This window comes from Tetrao urogallus (genome assembly GCF_951394365.1).
Source record: "Tetrao urogallus genome assembly, chromosome: 3".
NCBI classification, from domain to species: domain Eukaryota; kingdom Metazoa; phylum Chordata; class Aves; order Galliformes; family Phasianidae; genus Tetrao; species Tetrao urogallus.
The window spans coordinates 38,377,243-38,394,482 of NC_136815.1; the positions used below are offsets into that span (position 1 = coordinate 38,377,243).

Genomic DNA, 17,240 nt, shown 5'->3' on the forward strand with positions numbered 1-17,240 from the left:
GGCTTTGAAATGAGCACTGGCTGCTTCACAGAATGTTGGTGATTTGTAAGAGGAAATGATTTAATCATCAACACAGTTACATGATATTATAATATATCAGAGTTTGTAAAATTGCTGCAATCTGAAAGTGAAATTCTTGTTTGGGGTCTTTAAAGGAACGATGTGATAAACATTTCACATGTCTATAGCAGACCATTAGGCTGCAGCAGTGGGAAGGGACCTGCTGCTAAGGACTCTCAGGAGGCATCTGAAAATCGGAGCATGAGCTGCACAGGTCTTTGTGGACCTCCTGAAACCCATTCTCCTTTCCCATGTAAGTGAAAATGCAATTCTTTAACTACATTTCTCTGCCCCTCTGTACTCATAGGTAAAAGTACAAGGAAGACCATTAAGATGAGAAAATGCTAAGAGATTGCAACTATTTTCACAGTATTCCATACTTTTATTCAGTTTTCCTTGGAGGGCTAACACAGGATAAAAGAGAAAAAAGCCACTTTGTGCAATGTGTAGACATGCGAATGCTGGTGAAATTTCCACTGATCCTTTCTCTCCTCCTCATTAAATGTTAGAAGTAATCTAAGATCTACTCATTTATCATTTGTAGGGAAGAAGCCAGAATCTTCTCCACGTTGCAGTAGGGCCAATTGGTATTAAAAATACCTTCATTTTATAGGACCGAAATAAAATTATGTGAAGGAAGGTGATTGTTCATAAATAGATGATGAATAATAAAGTAAACATCAATTCTGGAGCAACAAAAAAAAAAAAAAAAAAAAAAAAAAGCTGAAAATACAGCCGTGAACTACTCTATTTTCCACAGTGGGTTCTAAACCCACATCTAGCTATTTTATTTGTCAGTGATGGATGGCTCATCCCTAATGCAAGGTTGAAGTCATTCTTGTCTGTTCTCATGGGTTTGTGTTATTTTCTCTCATTTTCCTGTATGAAATAACCTCAGTGTCTTATTTTTTTCCCTTGGCTTATTCCCTACCCAGTGCCTTGGTTTATTGTTTATTCTTTGGAGCTCTGCCTTTTTCAGTACTGGTAACTTTGTGATATTTTTTGTAAGAAGTAAGGAGGATATGAAGGAGATTGAGGAATCATTAAGCATGACACTTCACAACACACCTTTATTTGGCTTTACAAATCTCCAGTGAGAGTCATGTGGCTTAAACTCACAAGGCAATAAATTTTAAAACAGAAAAGGGATCTGCTGCAGCTGTGTGAGCTATCACATTAGGACAGAAAGCACATGAGAGAGAAGGGAAAAAACAAACACGAGGGAAAGAGATGGAAAGCAATGCTGAAGAAATAAGTGCTAGAAAGTTGAGTTGAGAATGACCTATCTGTCCCCAGTTTGTATTTCGGGCAGTGAGACAATCTGAAGCACTGTGGACTATCACAGGAAGGCTGGAGCAAAAGCACTCTTTGGGCTCAGTACCCTCAGAAAGAGCAGACAGTGGTAAGAAGAGAGTATGGTGTTGGCTCTATGAGGTGGTCCTGCAGTCCATCAGTTTACGAAAACTCCTCCGGAAACTATCATCCAGAAAGGCATACAAGAAAGGGTTGAAGCAGCTGTTGGCATAACTCAAGCTAGTGATGAAGTAGGAAATCCCAACAATCTGAGGAGTTTGTGGGATATCTGTGGTGAGGGCCACCACTGTGCTAAGGTGATAGGGTGTCCAGCAGAACAGACACACAGCCAGGATGACAACCACCATCAGCGTCACTTTTTTTTTTGCTTTATCCAGGGCTTTTGCATTGCTATGAAGATGCACACGTCTCAATCTGCACAACATGATGGTGTAGAGGATGCAGATGGTGGACACTGGGATAGCAAAGCCTAAGATAAGGGTGTAGATCCGACTGCCTTTCCACCACATGATTTCAGGATGAGGGAACACGAAAACACACTGGGAGCGCCCCTGCTCCTTGTGTACCTTAGCAAAGACAGTGAAGGGCAGGATGATGACTGTGACAAAGGACCAGATGCAGAGGCTTAGAATCTTGGCAGCTCGGTAGGTGCGGTAAGACATCTTCCTGGACTTGGTGGTGGCCACTACAACAAGGTAGCGGTCAACACTCATAACAGTGAGGAAGTAGATGCTGGAGAAAATGTTGTACTGGTCTATGGAGATAATGAGCTTACACATGAACTCTCCAAAGGGCCATTGTAGGAGCAGGTAGTCAGCAATGTTGATGGGCAGCACCAAGGTAAAAAGCTCATCAGCAATGGCTAAATTGAGAATGAAGATGTTGGTGACTGTCTTCATCTTTGGGGCTTTGAGGATTACATAGATGACAGCGGTGTTACCTGTCAGTCCCACAGCGCAGATGATGGAATAGATGACAGGCATCGTGATGTAGGAGCTGGGGCTTGGTGGGGAAGTGGGAATATTCAGCTCCTCATCTCCTCTCCTTGCACAGTCTGTGTGCCCAGCCACACACGTAGAATTGAGCTCAGGGATAGAGGTATTTTCCATGGTCACAGCAGAGGGCCTAGACCTGCTGGTAGCAAGAAGGGCTAGGAGAGAAAGGCAAGGAACCTGGTTATTCTCAAGCTTGTTTCCTCAAAGCATCCAACCAACTGGTGTCTTCCCTTCTGCTCCCATGTGTGTCCCACCAGAGATATCCTGCTGGGAGCAAGGGGACATTGTTGAGAGCTCAGCTGCTGGCAGAAAGTCCCACCATCCAGTTGTAGCAGAGACAGTCCCTTCTGACTGTCCTTGACCTCTGCACAAGCTAACTGGAAAGGTTGCCCAAGGAGGTTGTGGATGCCTCATCCATAGATGCATTTAAGGCCAGGCTGGATGTGGCTCTGGGCAGCCTGGTCTAGTGGTTGGCAACCCTGCCCATGGTTTGAAACTAGATGATTTTTAAGGTCTTTTCAACCCAGGCCATTCTACGATTCTGTGATTCTAAGATTCTAATGGGTTGGGGGTGAAGAAGGCAGTGCAGAGTTCTGCACCACCTTAAGGTGACCCCTGCAGGGGTTCTCCAGTCCCTCCCCAAAGTTCCTTTCACAGACGGGTTCAGGGTGACTCTCCCAAGCAGGACTGCCAAGAGCTGAAAAGAGGGGATCTGATGTCTCTAGGATGCTTGGGGCTGAGAGATGGGAAGTGAGGAGCCCCGGGGCCAGGCTAGCAGGATGTGAAGTGGTCGCTGAAGTTTAATGTTGGAAAGTCTTGCTCCGTCCTCGAAAATAATCCACCCCACCCGTTCTACTGGGGCAGGGGGTGTTAAAAGCAGAGGAAGAGAAAGCTCACCTTTCCCTGGCGGATGTGGGCAGGAGCCGGAGGCAGCCCCGGGTGCACTGATGCGGTTTCTTGACCGGATCCTAAGCACAGCCGGGAATTAAACGCGTGCTCATCTCGATCTAGGAACAACAAACAGGCAGCGGTAACCGCGGAGAGGAGCGTGCAAAATTCAGTAGCTGGAGCTTTCCCTGGGGGGGGGGGGGGGGGGGGGAAGGAAAGGAGTTTGGGGGGCAGTTACCTCAAGTCGCATCTCCTCCCGACGGCGGCAGATCGCAGCACAAGGAAGGTGGGAGAAATCCGAGCTCTAGGTGGCATCTGTCTGTGGTGCGGGGTCTGGGAACGCCGCATCCCCCCGCCCAGTCACGGGGTGTCCGCGGCTGCGCTCCCCCGGGCGGTGTTGCGCCCGTCGTCTCGATTCCACGGGTGTGGAGTGAAGCGGGATGCTCCGACGGGAGCTCTTATACCTTCGCGCTTTCCCGCTGTCATGCTGAGATAACGGCAGACTTACATGGATCCCCGCGGGAGGCAATCTTTTGTAGAGGGTAATTCAGAGCTCGATTACCTTGTTTTCCCAGAAAGAACACGGAGTATCTGTCTATCTGGCTTCAGCCTTATCTGTTTTGCTGCTTGAAGGAGATTGAATTTCGTGAGCTCGCGGTGCATCTGATAAAATTTTGCATCACTTACAGTCAAAGTGAAAAGTGTCTTTTGTGGTGTGACCGGCAGTACTGACTGCATACCTGAAGCTAATATTGTAGTTCATGCTTTCTTTTGCCAAATAATTTGGCAAAATTCTTCAGTATCTTTGAGCTAGCACCATGAAGTGAGAGAGAAACATAGCTCTGACTGTCCCATGCCCTGATACACATTTAGCTGGATAACTGGGATTTCACAAGTATGAGAATTCAAGCAAACCAATCAATCAGTAAATGGATAAAAAAATATAGCCATAGAAAACTATTCATCTTTTATTATGTACTGCTTGTAGCTATAAAATAAATGACACATTGCAATACAGAATACACTGTGTGCTCTGTGATTTTTGCCTTCCTTAACAGAAACAGAAAGCTGTTCACATACTTATGAGCTCTGAGCTCACTGATGAGAGTGACATTAAATCTAGGTTGCAGGTCTGCCACAGTGCTTTGATCCCTTTTCTGCATACTCTGTACTTCAATAATGCAAAAAAAAAACCCAAAAACAAACAAACAACAACAACAACAAAGAGAAAACAGAAAAAAAAAACCAAGAAAACATCACCTTTGCACCTTTCTGTCATAACTGTATTGTTAAATATTGGATGCAATCAAAACTCCTGGTGATCATCTTTTCTTTTGGTCTTTGATTTGGTCTAGAGGGAAAGTCCCTGCCTTTAGCAGGGGGTTGGAATTAGATGTTCTGAAAGGTCCCTTCCAAACCAAACCATTCTATGATTCTAAGATTTTATGATTTCCAGTGATTTTGTGTAGACATTTTCATGAGATCCCTCTTCACTTTTTTATTTACCAGTGTTACCCAATTACAAAATACAAATTTAATCATGGTTAAACTGATTTAAGTATATTTTTCCACTGTTTTCAGATGTGTCTCTGAAGATCCTCATTTGGGATCCTCTTTTGTTGTTTCAGAATTGTTTTGCCTCCCCAGAGACTGAAATAGGAGTTTTTATTGAAATCTAGCAACAGCATTATTAATATTTTAGATTTGTTTTAAGATTAGCCATGGCAAACAGGAGACAAATGCTGAACAATGCAGTACAGAACTAATGCAGGGTTTGTGATTCACTTTCTGTAGCTCTAGACCGGCAGAAACTTTTCTTTATAGAGATGTTGGAGGATCTCAGCCACAGTGGGTGCTTATTGCAGTAACATAATAGGTAACCTAGATAAACAAAATATGTCCTGCTCGCGATGACTGGGGAACATCCCTGATGACTACAGAAGGCATGTCATACTCATCTGCAGACAAAACAAGGAAGACAGTCCAGGGAACTACAGACTGATTACTCTCACATCAGTCCTAAAATGCATTTCCAGGAATATGAAGAACAAGAAAGTATGTTGGAGTACCTGTTGATTCTGTTGTGAGAAGACATTGCTCACACAAAATCAGAGAAGACTGTGGATTATGAGAGAATGGTGGCTGTCATTTAACTGGACTTTTCACAAAGCCTTCAGCAGTCACCTGCAAGCACAAGGTGTGCTCAAGTAGTAATAGTCAGCAATTCAATATCTAATCGGTGGTTGGTCTTTAGTAGCAGTTGTCAGGGATCTGTACTGAGGTTAAAACTATTTAGTATGTTTGGGGACCTGTGTGCTGGGATGAGATACACCCTCAGAAAGCTAATGGATGATAACAAATGAGGGTATCAAATCTGAGAGGTATCTCCTTTCACATGAAGTATAGGTAACACTATAAGTTGGGCACTGCCTTGCTAGGAAAGTTCTTCCAGAAAACAATAAAAAGCAGGTCAAAAGACTCAGTTTTTTCCATTTCTTTGGCATTTTTGATACTGTGCTGTGTCCAGTTCTGGGCTCCCAGATGCAAACAAGAAAGACATTGACAAAGTGCAGTAAAATCCAGTGGAGTGTCATTAAAATGGTTTGGAGGCATACTACAGGTGGGGAGATATTGAGGGAATTGGATTTGTTCTGGCTGGAGAAGTAAGAGTGGGGGAAACTAATTGCCGTCTCCAAACATATGAATGTGGGTTATGGAGAAAACAGAGTAAAAATCTTTTAAAGCTGAAAAAGAGTAGTGTGACAGCAGTTGCAAATTACAAGTTCTGACTAGATGTAAAGAACAGGATTATTTGCAGTGAGAGTTACTGACTTTCTGAATGCTGCTCCTTATCTGAAAGTACTCAGAACTCAATTGGACATGGCCCTGAACAACCTGATCTAGTTTTGAAGTTGACGTTAGTTTGAACAGGGAATTAGGTTAGATGATCTTCACAAGTTCATCTAAACTAAATTATTTTGTGATTCTGTGGTTCCGCCATATTCAAATAATATTTTAAGCCTTGAAATTCAGACACTGCCTAACAAATCACATAGTGATTTAAAAAAAAAAAAAAAGTTTTTTAGAGGAGACTACAAGTTTTTGATGCAGCTGAATAATTTAAAATCACCAAAAATGATGTAGCACAACTCAGTATAAATTTCCTTTGAGAGAGCACAGAACACCTATTGAATAATTAATGTCTAAACAAACCACTCAGCTGTCTGAGAGGCAGTGTTTACTACAGGGCTACATTCATAAAATGATCACTGAATGAACTTCAGCTTGCAGTGCTATGTGTTTCTGAGATCTATACTCTGATAGAATTCCTATGGTGGTTTATACAGTCTTGGTGTTTTCTTGTTTTGTAACTGGTCCCATTTTGTTGAAATAGATAGCAAGGTTTAGGTATGTGGGAGGGAAATATTTAAGAATGAAGTAGACAAAAAAAAAGTTCCCTTTATGTTTTATGTAAAGAAAAACCTAATAATTGTTTACATTGTAACATGCTTTAGCTGAACTTATGGAGCACAGAGACTGAACAAGCAATGCATCAAAAAACTAATTTAATGTCCTACAAAATGTATTCTACATTCATTTCTGTCCCACATACAAAACCTTTCAAGGTTATTTCTGTATTAACTAGCAATTTTTATTATATCTATCTTAATATTTAATATTATATCTTAATCTTAATATATTAAAAATTCACTTAGATTCATTTAGAGCCACGATCATCTTCCCTCTTTGCTTTAGGAGTTTGTCATCAATACACAAGTTGTATTAATATAAGTCAGCAAGATATGACTGGGGGTACTAATATTTATATTCCTGCTTACTCTACAGGCCTATTACACGTCAAAACTAAACTGTAAAAATCTACTTTGTACATGCACTGGTCCCATACAAGTCTTCCTGTGTTCATTTTTATTGGGAAATAACTGTGTAGATGAAATACGACATGAATAGAAATCATTATTCTTAGAGCAATTAGAGGAGTGTGCACTTCCAGCATGCAATGAAACATTACAATCTGAAGGATTACAATAGATGAGGGCTATTCTGAAAGTAATGCCTCCGATTTTATAATTTTGGTTCATGACATCAAGGGTGGTTGGTGGTGCTATTGCAGTAAGGTGCCACATTCCCACCAACATTTCATTACATTTTGCTGCCATGTGACGGATGGCAGCAGAGGGGCACTCTGACAAAATGATGCCTGACAGAGAAGTGTGACGTTGAATTCCTCCACGTGGAAAAAATGGCACTCACTGACATTCATTAACTCTGGCTGAATGTTTATAGGGACCAAACAGTGGATGTGGGCACAGTGATGAAGTGGGTGGTGCATCTTAGCAGTGGTGACAGTGGCATGAAAGACAAGCCACGTTCCAGATGGCCATGCAGATTTTGGAATACTGCCAGTGGGATCTTGTTCATCATTGGCAAAAGTGTAGGGTGGTGTGATGGTGACTATGTTGAAAAATAGTGTTTTGCAGCTGAGAATTTACTCTATCAAAACGTGCTTGTAGCAGAAATGCTAAGTCAAGGCTTGAAACAGTAATTGAGCATTTGGCAGAGCCAACCCAAGGGAGCTCAGGTGCATGCAATGTACCTGAGTGAGTGTAAGGGGCAGATCCCTGCTCCACCTCTTCCCAGAACCCACTTAAGGATTGGCAGGGGGAGGTAAGAGTGTCTTGCTAGAGATCTTTGCTAACCTGAGGCTTTTGGAAGGTAAGTGGTTTCTTTTCTGTGTCTGTGGTTTTTGCATTTGAGCAAATCCTCACTTACTGCGGTCTGGTACCTTGCTGTTCTGCTGTTATTTCTGTGCTTACCACTGCATTACAGTGCTTTTGTTCTCTTTGTGCCTGTTGTATTTTCTATGGAAGTAAAAGGAGGTATTTGGAGAGACCTATGTTTAATTCTATTTCTATGCTATGTTAAGTATATTTGTAAATTAATTTTCTTTCTGCTTTATCTCTATTTTTCTATAGAATCTTAATGCACGTAGTTGTGCCACTTCTGTCTGTCTTCACGTTCAAAATCTTGACTGATTGGAGACTACAGCAGAGGTCACAAATACTAAGGTAAATGGATGGTCTTGTGTGTGAGAAAAATCAAAGTCTGTGTAATCTATGGAAACATTACTGTTTGAATTTGATTGTTATTCCACAGCAGAAAAGTTGTATTGACTGTGTTGTTTTTTTTTTTTGAATGCTACACTGGTGAGCAGTGCTGCTGTCATCGTGGAGTTCTTGTAGTTGTAAAAGACCACTAAGATCATCTACATCATCCCATCACTACCATATCCAATAAACCATGTGTGTATGTTGCAGATTAGAGCTGTTTGCTATCTGCTAGTAAGGTACTTATTTCTACATTACCTATTTGTCAATCCAGCCAGTTATTTTTCAGGTTTTTCTTTACTAATCCCCGTGATTTGATGTCCATGGATGACTTAAAAAATCTTCTGTGTAATACAGTGGAGAGTGGAAGATAACTTTATTTTACCTTCCGTATTTCTGCCTTTAAGTCCAAGTTCTTAATATTTTTTTCTTGGGTTTTTTTTTTTGTTTGTTTTTTGTTTTTTGTTTTTTTTTTTTTTTTTTGGAAGCTGGTTGGGTTGTCATTAGCCTAGGGAAAGAGGAGCTAACTGTAACAGTCAGTACTGGAGAGTTGACCATGAAGACAGGAAGGAAAGGTTATAGAGCTTCAGATGACTTATGTCTCATGTTAAAGGTGGTTTACAGTTGAGGGAATGTTGTGTAAACTTATTGGCATGAGCTAGTTTTTTTTTTTTTCCTGTAGGACTGTTGATTGATATCTGGGGTGGCAAATATCTCTTGGATTAGTCCACTGAATTATGCATATTATTCTCTGTTACATGGTTAAAGGTAAACTCAGAGAGGTTGAAATAGGAAAGAGGAACAACAAGAAACAATCCAGAGACTTTAATTTGAACCTTTGTTGGTGACTTCTATAAGCTTAGAAACTCTGTAATTTTGTTCTTGTGCAGATATGTCCAGGCCACAGCATGTGTGTCAATAGCTCAGCAGGTATACTGAGAATCTTCCTTTAGTTGGAAGTGAAGATAAATGGGCAAGGTTAAGAATGATCCAATAAACTTTGTAAATTAAGATTTTAAGGACTTGTCAGTATAATCTAATAACCAGATCAGGTCCTCAGGAAGTCATTAAAACCTGTAGGCCAAATCTATCTCTTGGTCAATGAAGTATGACCCCATTATTGCTATTGGAGCTATGCCTGCTGACAACTGTAGTGACAGCTAGTCGTTAGAAATGCTAACATATTGTCATGCTCTGACAAAACACTAATTTGCAATCATTATCTGTGCATGCAGAATATCTCTAGCTGTGCTTTCTTATGAATGCTTCAAGTAGCTTATGCTGTCCTAGTTGAGGGCTAAAGAAAAATCAGGGATATCTTTCTTCAAGCAGTTACTTCTTTGTGAAACTGTGGTATTGCTATGTGCTGACCTAGACAAGTAGCAGACAAATAATTTAACAAACTATTGCACCTTGCAGATCTTGTATCTCTTCCATTCAATTAGTTTGTGTCTGAACTTCAGAGTGTATCCCTTCCTCCTGCTGCCCAAAATCATAAGATCCCTCCCACTGGTAACTGAGTCAGTCATGAGGAACATTTGTGATCTGAAGTAGGAAGAAAAAAGCCACATAAGGCACTCCTGCAAAGAGAAGTCAGTGCGGAAGATAGCTCAGCAGAGGAGCTAGGGTGCAGCTTCTGAAACAATAAAGCATATTCATTTTCTGCCTTTGAGACTTACTATGAAGTATACATTATGGTATTAGCAGCACAAGGAAGAGAATGAATATAAAATTTCAAAGTGTAAATATTTTTTAATCCCGTCTTAGAAGGAAGACAGTGGGTTAATAGATCTATTATGTGCAAAGGAATAAACTTGCTAGAATACTAAGTGAAATGAAGATCAGTCTATCCTTCTAAAAAGCATTCAGTGATGGCAAGTTCACAGCTTCCATGAGTAACTTGCTCAGTGCAATCTATTCGCAAAGGTGTGTGTTTTTGTTTTTTTTTTTTTTGCTGTGATTTTAAATACATTAGCTATTTGCTGTGAACAAAATTTGCTGTAAACAATATTTTCTCCTGAGAACTTCCATGTCTGCATACTGTAGCACTGTTTCCATAGACTTCAAAACCTAAGTTGTGCATGAGTAAATGAGGCTTACGTCAAACTTTAGGTCATCATGGTCTAGATCAGGGTTGGCAGGCTTCTACACACTCAAAAACTGGAGAAGAGTAGAATTAACTAAGGAATGTGGATGATTTCTTTTGCAATATATTAACAAAGAAGAAATCAACTTGTGTCCATCAGGTCCTCTTGGAGAGTTGTAATATTGAAACGTGGGCAATAGAATAGAATAACAGTAGTAACTGAGTAAAGAGGGAAAAATAATCCAGAAGTAATGCCTGTGTATATTTCACTTGTACTCTTATTTGTCTGCTTGTTTTGGCATTCTAAAATTCACTGAACTTTAAGGTGTTTTTCTCCAGTTTTGCTCTTAATGTTCTGTGTACGTGTGAATGAGAACATTCTGCTTCATCTGCAAACTCTTAGCAATGGTTTTAAATTCATGTACTTTGATAGGTTCTTAAGAACTTAATGGCTTAAACTAAATAGTGTACTACTTGTTCTATTAAAGATTAGTTCCATAAATTCCTTAATGGCTTTGTTTTAACATGAGAATTTAAAATACATTTAAGCAGGGTGTTAGAAGAAAAATAATCCATTTGCAGGACCAAAAGTAAGCTATGAAACTACAGTAAGTATAATTAGAAATTCATCTGTTGAAATATGAGCAGTACTTAAAGATATGAGCACTCTTCTGACTTCCAAAACTCAAAGTCTTGCCTTTCCTTATTACAGCAACTAAATTGTGTAATTACTTTTGACCAAGATGAAACTTAAATAAAAATACAGCAGAACCATGTCAGTTGAAATTTCGACTGAATAAACTACAGGGTTTGGCTTGTAAAAAAGTACTTCATCAGGGTTTACTGGAGGAAACTATGAAGAATATAATGAATCAAACAGGCTCAGACTGGATTATGACTGCTCCTGGCTGGGATTGCTTTGGTTGTTGAATGTGAGAATGAATTTTGGCCCCATGAAGCTTAGCTGTCTAAGGTGTCAGAACTTGTTCCTTAACTTTAGGAAACATAATTATGACCCCATTAGTATGGTGTTTCATTCCACGACTGTAACATCTTTACTGAAACTTGGAAAATGCAGAAAGAAGAAAGGTGGACTGAAATTTTTATCTCCCTTCCCAAACCAGGTTTCAACACTTTCTATTATTATTAACTTTCATATTCTTCTTACTTTTCCTTGCTGACTGAATGCTCATCTATATCTACCTGTGGAATAAACCACAGAAGTTGCATGCACTGTAGAATTCACCTTGTTCTGTGAATAATTATTGAAGAGAAAAAGACTTGATGATATCAGATGTGACGTGAAATAACATCTCATGCTACATTCCTGTGAGAAGAAATCTTGATTTATTTCTCCAAAACATGACAAATGGACCCTGGATGAACAGTCATTCTCCCTTCCCTTCACCAATTAAAAAAAATAAAAAATGTATTGTATAATATAGACTCTTTATCCTCCTTATTATGCATAAGTCTCATAAAACTGCGGAACTTAGAGTAGTAGAGTAATCTAGAACTCCTCTCTGATTTTTTTTAAAAAAAGAAAATTAATGCATGCTTCAAAATTAGATCAGGTTCATCAGCACCTTGCCTTTTTTTGAATATCCTCAGGGATGAAGACTCCACAGCTTTGCTGTGCACCTGTTCCAGTGCTCAGTCACCTTCACTGTGAATAATTCTTCCCTGATATCAAATTGAGGTATCTTGTTACCTGTTCTATTTTACATCCCATTCTTCTGTCATGTACCTCTCAGAAGAGTCTCACTCTGTTTTAGGAAGGTAGAGGCAGCAGTTCTATTCTGAAACTTGTGTTAGGACTAAGCATGTGGATTTGATCACTGTGTCTGCACCTTATGCTATAGGTTAGAAAGGAATGAGTTAATGGAGATAGTTTATCTGGGAGGCACGTTTCAGTGTGACTGATCATAACACAAAGCTACAACTGTTGGCACGTTGATGCTTCTCTGGTCTTCTGTTTCAAGGTGACACAGTAGAACCACCTAGTCAGTTCAGTTGTCGTGCCCAATAACCTTTGACTGCAATTCATCATAGAATGGGTTGGGTTCGAAGGGACCTTTTAAGATCATCTAGTTCCAACCCTCTAGTATAGGAGGGCCACCTCCCTCTAGACTAGGTTGCTCAAAACCCCATCCAGTCTGTAACCTTGAGTCCTTCCAGGGAGGGGGCATTTGCAACCTTTCTGGGCAACCTGTTCCAGTATCTCACCACCACCACTACAGTAAATTTTCTAATATCTACTTTAAATCTACCCTCTTTCAGTTTAAAACCATGTTCCATAGTCCTGTAGCTACCTGCTCCTATAAAAGTCCTTTCCCAGCTTTCCTGTAGGTCCCCTTCAGATACTGGAAGGCCACTATAAGGTCTCCTGAGACCCTTCTCTGAGTAAGAAGGGTTGTACTGAGCAAGTACAATCCTTCACTTACTAGGAGTCTTGTGCAAGATTCAAATAACTAGGCCAAATTTTCAGCTTTGCCATATGAGACGTCATAGTCAAGTTATACTCTGGCTTTTTCTGTTTTCAGTATGAAAGCTCATTGGGTAAGCTGTCTGAACTTCAGAAGCACAAAATATTGCTGAGCTCTTTGAGATTTCTGTCCTCTGGCCACCATGTAGCAACCTTTGTGCTGATAAGAACACATGTATTCTTTTGCTTTCCCTTCTGTCAAATTTGTTGTCACATACAAGGTCACTCTGAAATTTTATTTGCTGTTGGTTTGGCCAGCTCGCTAGTAAAACTGCCAACTATTTAATTATATGACTGAATTAGAATGTAATTATCTTTTAAACTTCATAATTACCCTAAGATAAATTTTGTTACTGAGTTGTAGTAATAATCTGGTAATATTAGACCAAAAAGACTGCAAACTTTCTAAAAAGAAGCATCAGCACTTACAAAAGTGTGGTTTCATTAGTTGATAGCACACCACACTTCATTCAATATATTCTATAAATCTTTGTAGCATGCTGTTTATGTTGAATCATATCTTTCACAGATGTTGCCTTCAGTTTAGGTTTTCATATTTATCATCTCTTAATTTTTGCTTTTATTCCAAGGATTTCTGCATTAACTGGGAGTGTGATATGGTACATCTGAATGAATCCAGCACTTCTGCTCTAGAGGTTTCCTTGAGAAACTTCGGGAATAGTGGTAGAAGAGCTGCAAGGTCTTCACCCAAAGCAGCTCGTGAACAGTGGGTATTATGGATTGCAGCAGCATTGGCAGCTGTGGAGAGAATGTCTTTGCCATTGTCTCTTCTGCTTCAAGCCCTCAGCTTGGTGAAATTGAACTTTGTCTAAGTAATAGGATGCACACTCTAACAGTCAGGTACATCAATCCTTATAATGGGGGAACAAGGAGTTAATTGTAATCTGTTGTAACAGTTTAGTGCTCTGATAACTAGCTTTTGAAAATCTGGAGACCTCCCTCTCCACCGTACATCTATTTGCTATGAGATATCAGAATGCCTCAGTAAACATATGCTTAGTTGTTCTGTGTACTAAAGTATTTGCAACACTTCTGGTGATCTCTTTCATGTGGTTTGGAATTTAACAGTAAAGGCTCTAATAATGGTTTTTCCTTTAGAGCCTTTTTTTCTTTTATACCAAACAGTGATAAAAATAATTAAAACAGTAGTCATGGTGATGAGAGCTGCTTATTCACAGGCTTAAAACACTACTTGGTCATTGTCAAATAGAGTTTTCCACAGAGACAGACTATAAAGAGCTGCTTATTATCTCATGACTCATAACTACTAAAACCACTAAGCCAAGGTTATATTTTAGCATACTTTCAAGTGATACTTTTTAACATGTCAAGGTTTATTCACAAATCCAATTTACTCTCTGGCCATTTAACACATGTACCCAGCTTTTACTTCTGTACTCTTATATCTGTCTGATGACAGAAACAATCTATTGAGTAACTTTACTATGATTTAGATGGGGGAAGTGAAGGAGGCTGTCTGTTCTTGCTTGGTAACATGACTAACAGAGCTAATCTCAAAATGTGTTACCATTCTTTTCATTCCCTCTCACTCTTCCTTGAAAAAATCTGAAAGTCTGGGACTCAAAATCCCAATGCAAAAATCCTATTGATTCCAATATCTATCCTATTCCAATCCTATTGAATCCAATACTGATTTTCATCGGCTTGAGTATTTTTTCCTTTCAAATAAATATTTCTGAAGGCATTTTTTTTTTTTTAATAAAGTGTTCTAAGTTGTACTGGTTAAGGACAGATTTACCTCCTCTAAAGGAGAGGTAACTTGGTGGCCACTACTTAGGTGCGTTTGTTACAAAGTCCTGATCCACATCAGTCTTTCCTTTATAGGATAGACATGCTGTCTTTAGAGGTATCTGTTGCCTACCCTGAAGCCTGCATTCCCTTTCAGCTATGAAAGTATGGAAGCTATGCTGAAGAAAGCTGGGGCACAACATCTGCCTTGCTTTGAAGCCTGTGTCTCATTGGATCAAGACAAGATAAATACATATTTGCAAAGCACTATTATTAAAAACAAAGCATAATGACACACAAATACTTAAGAAAACTTAGGTAATTTCCCCTATCATTTTTAACTTAAAATATTTTTCTTTTCTCTTATTTTCTTGTTTTCTTTGCGTCTTTAACCCCCCCCATAGCAAATGGTAAATGTAAAACCAATGCACTTTTTTTTTTTTGTCTCCCAAGCTTGAAGTGTACAGACTTTATAAGATACCACCCTGTATTGCTTTTGCCTTGCCAGGCAGAGAAAGTGAAAATAAAACAAATAGTGGCAGCAGTATCTGTCTTTAAAATACAAGTATACAAAAACGAGTACATCCACCCTGCCAGCCCTGTAATGCTGCTGGGGGCAAGATGATGTGATTAACTGCTCAGAGGAGGCTCTGAGGTAGAGCAATTCATGCACATCATTTTGCAGAGCACACAGCTGTGTTTCTGAGACCTTTACTGTGCAACTGTGTTCCTCCTTTTCTGGCAATGTTTTAGTACAGATTCTGTAGCCTTATATTTAGCCACTGGCAGAACTGGTCAGTTATCTGTTGGGGCCTTATTTAGAACACAGATTATTTAATTATAGACCAACAAAAAAAAAAATCTACTTTGTTGCCTAATTTTAGATATTGCTCGACTTTTGATTTTTACATTCACAACGCTGCTTGTTATGGAGAAAACTGATGGGTTGCTATTACTGAGGTTTCCCCATGAATTTTTGGAAAGTGCTCTGGCTCTTATCTGTGTAGAGACTGAATTTTCGTTCTTCATTTAATGTCTGTTTTCTGTGTGATATGTCTCCAAATAAGCTAAATTACATTTTGTGAAGGAGACTCTGGAAACACAAAAGGAAAGAGTATGAGGTGAGGTTCCTTTTAAGTGAGAGCCTCAAAGCCTTTTCAGGTTTTTACTGTTATGCTGGTGGAAACTGTTTTGCTGCCAGACACTGTCCCCACTACTTGAAATGGAGGAGGCAAAGTAGAGGCTCTGAGTTCTTGTTGTAGTTATGTGCAGGCAGAAAGATGCTCTGTCTACTACAGTTGAGTGTGACTACTGCCTTTTGTGTTCAGTGCCCTGTAGGTGGTTCAGAGGCTTTCTTATGAGAGAGATTTGTTATAAGTGAATTGATGTAAGTATCTCTGGAAGGCCACTTCCTAGTTCCAGAGCCTCAACTGTTGCAAAGTAATCAATATCCAATAGTTTCACCAGTTTCCACAAATAGGTAACCTCAGTCAATCTGTAAGTGTAAACAAAAGGTATCTGCAGAGGAATATCATCTTGTTTAAATGGAAGCCTGTTGTAGAGAGAAATGCTCTGCTAATAATAAATAATTGAATAACTTTGAATCTAATGAACTTTGAATTTTTTTTAAGTTTTTTTTTTTTTTTTTTTTTTTCCTTGGAGCTGTATACAGCCAGACGCTCTCTTCATTGTGCACCCCTCCAAAACATAAAGTAGAATTTTCTTCCTGTGCTCCAGATACTTATCTCTCTGAATGTTTATATCATTTTTGCACCTGTCTGCTTCCCTCACAAGGTAGCAAGTGTCCTTATTTGTCCCTGGACAAAGCTGAAGTCTCGGGAAAAGCAAAAGTAAAGGTAGTAACTAGAGGAAGAAAGACTCATAATGAAAACTAGAGCAAGATCTATGTCACACCCCAGGACACTAAAACTAAACAGGTGTAGCATGGCCCCAGCATGTGCAATCCTCAGATTAGGGATCAAAATGTTGTGTGGCTAAGAATTGTAGTATCTGGAGAACTTATAATTTAAATAAACATTCTGTGACTGGGCCTGAAGATGAATAAAATCTTCCTTCTGCAGAAAACTTGATTGATGTGAAACTCAGGGATTTGGGCAGAGTAGCAAATATCACTTACTGCATGTTATGATGAAGCCACTTTGTGTGTGTGATTTTTCTTTTTTTTTTTTTTTCCTTTGCTTGATGTAGTCAAGTTATCAGTTTAGAAGAGATTGCTAAGCCCTTCATGCCTTTCCTATTGCTTCCCCCTTGTCCAAATGTTCAAATGAAATATTTCTAACCTTTCAGTCTGTGAACTACCAACATCTGGCATTTGGTGAAGAAAATTTTTTGTTCCCCTTCCAGAGGCAAAACCTGTCATCTGTTCTGGGGCCTGGCTAGATCTTGCCTTGGGGCTGCTGCTTGGCCTTCATCTCCTATAGCCACAATGTGCTTATCGCTGTGTCCAGGCTGCTAAAAGCATTGCTGGAATAAGGAGCGTTCTCAGCAAGCATATG

General features: G+C 39.6%; 1 protein-coding gene across 1 annotated transcript; it reads right to left on the reverse strand.

The window, feature by feature from the left end:
* Window positions 1-1,487: 1,487 nt before the first annotated feature.
* Window positions 1,488-2,483, reverse strand: NPBWR1 (neuropeptides B and W receptor 1; the record flags this gene model as incomplete). The annotated part of the gene is made up of 1 exon (XM_079533652.1): window positions 1,488-2,483. One exon carries the CDS (start codon window positions 2,481-2,483, stop codon window positions 1,488-1,490), a length of 996 nt encoding a protein of 331 aa, XP_079389778.1.
* Between the last annotated feature and the right edge of the window lie 14,757 nt (window positions 2,484-17,240).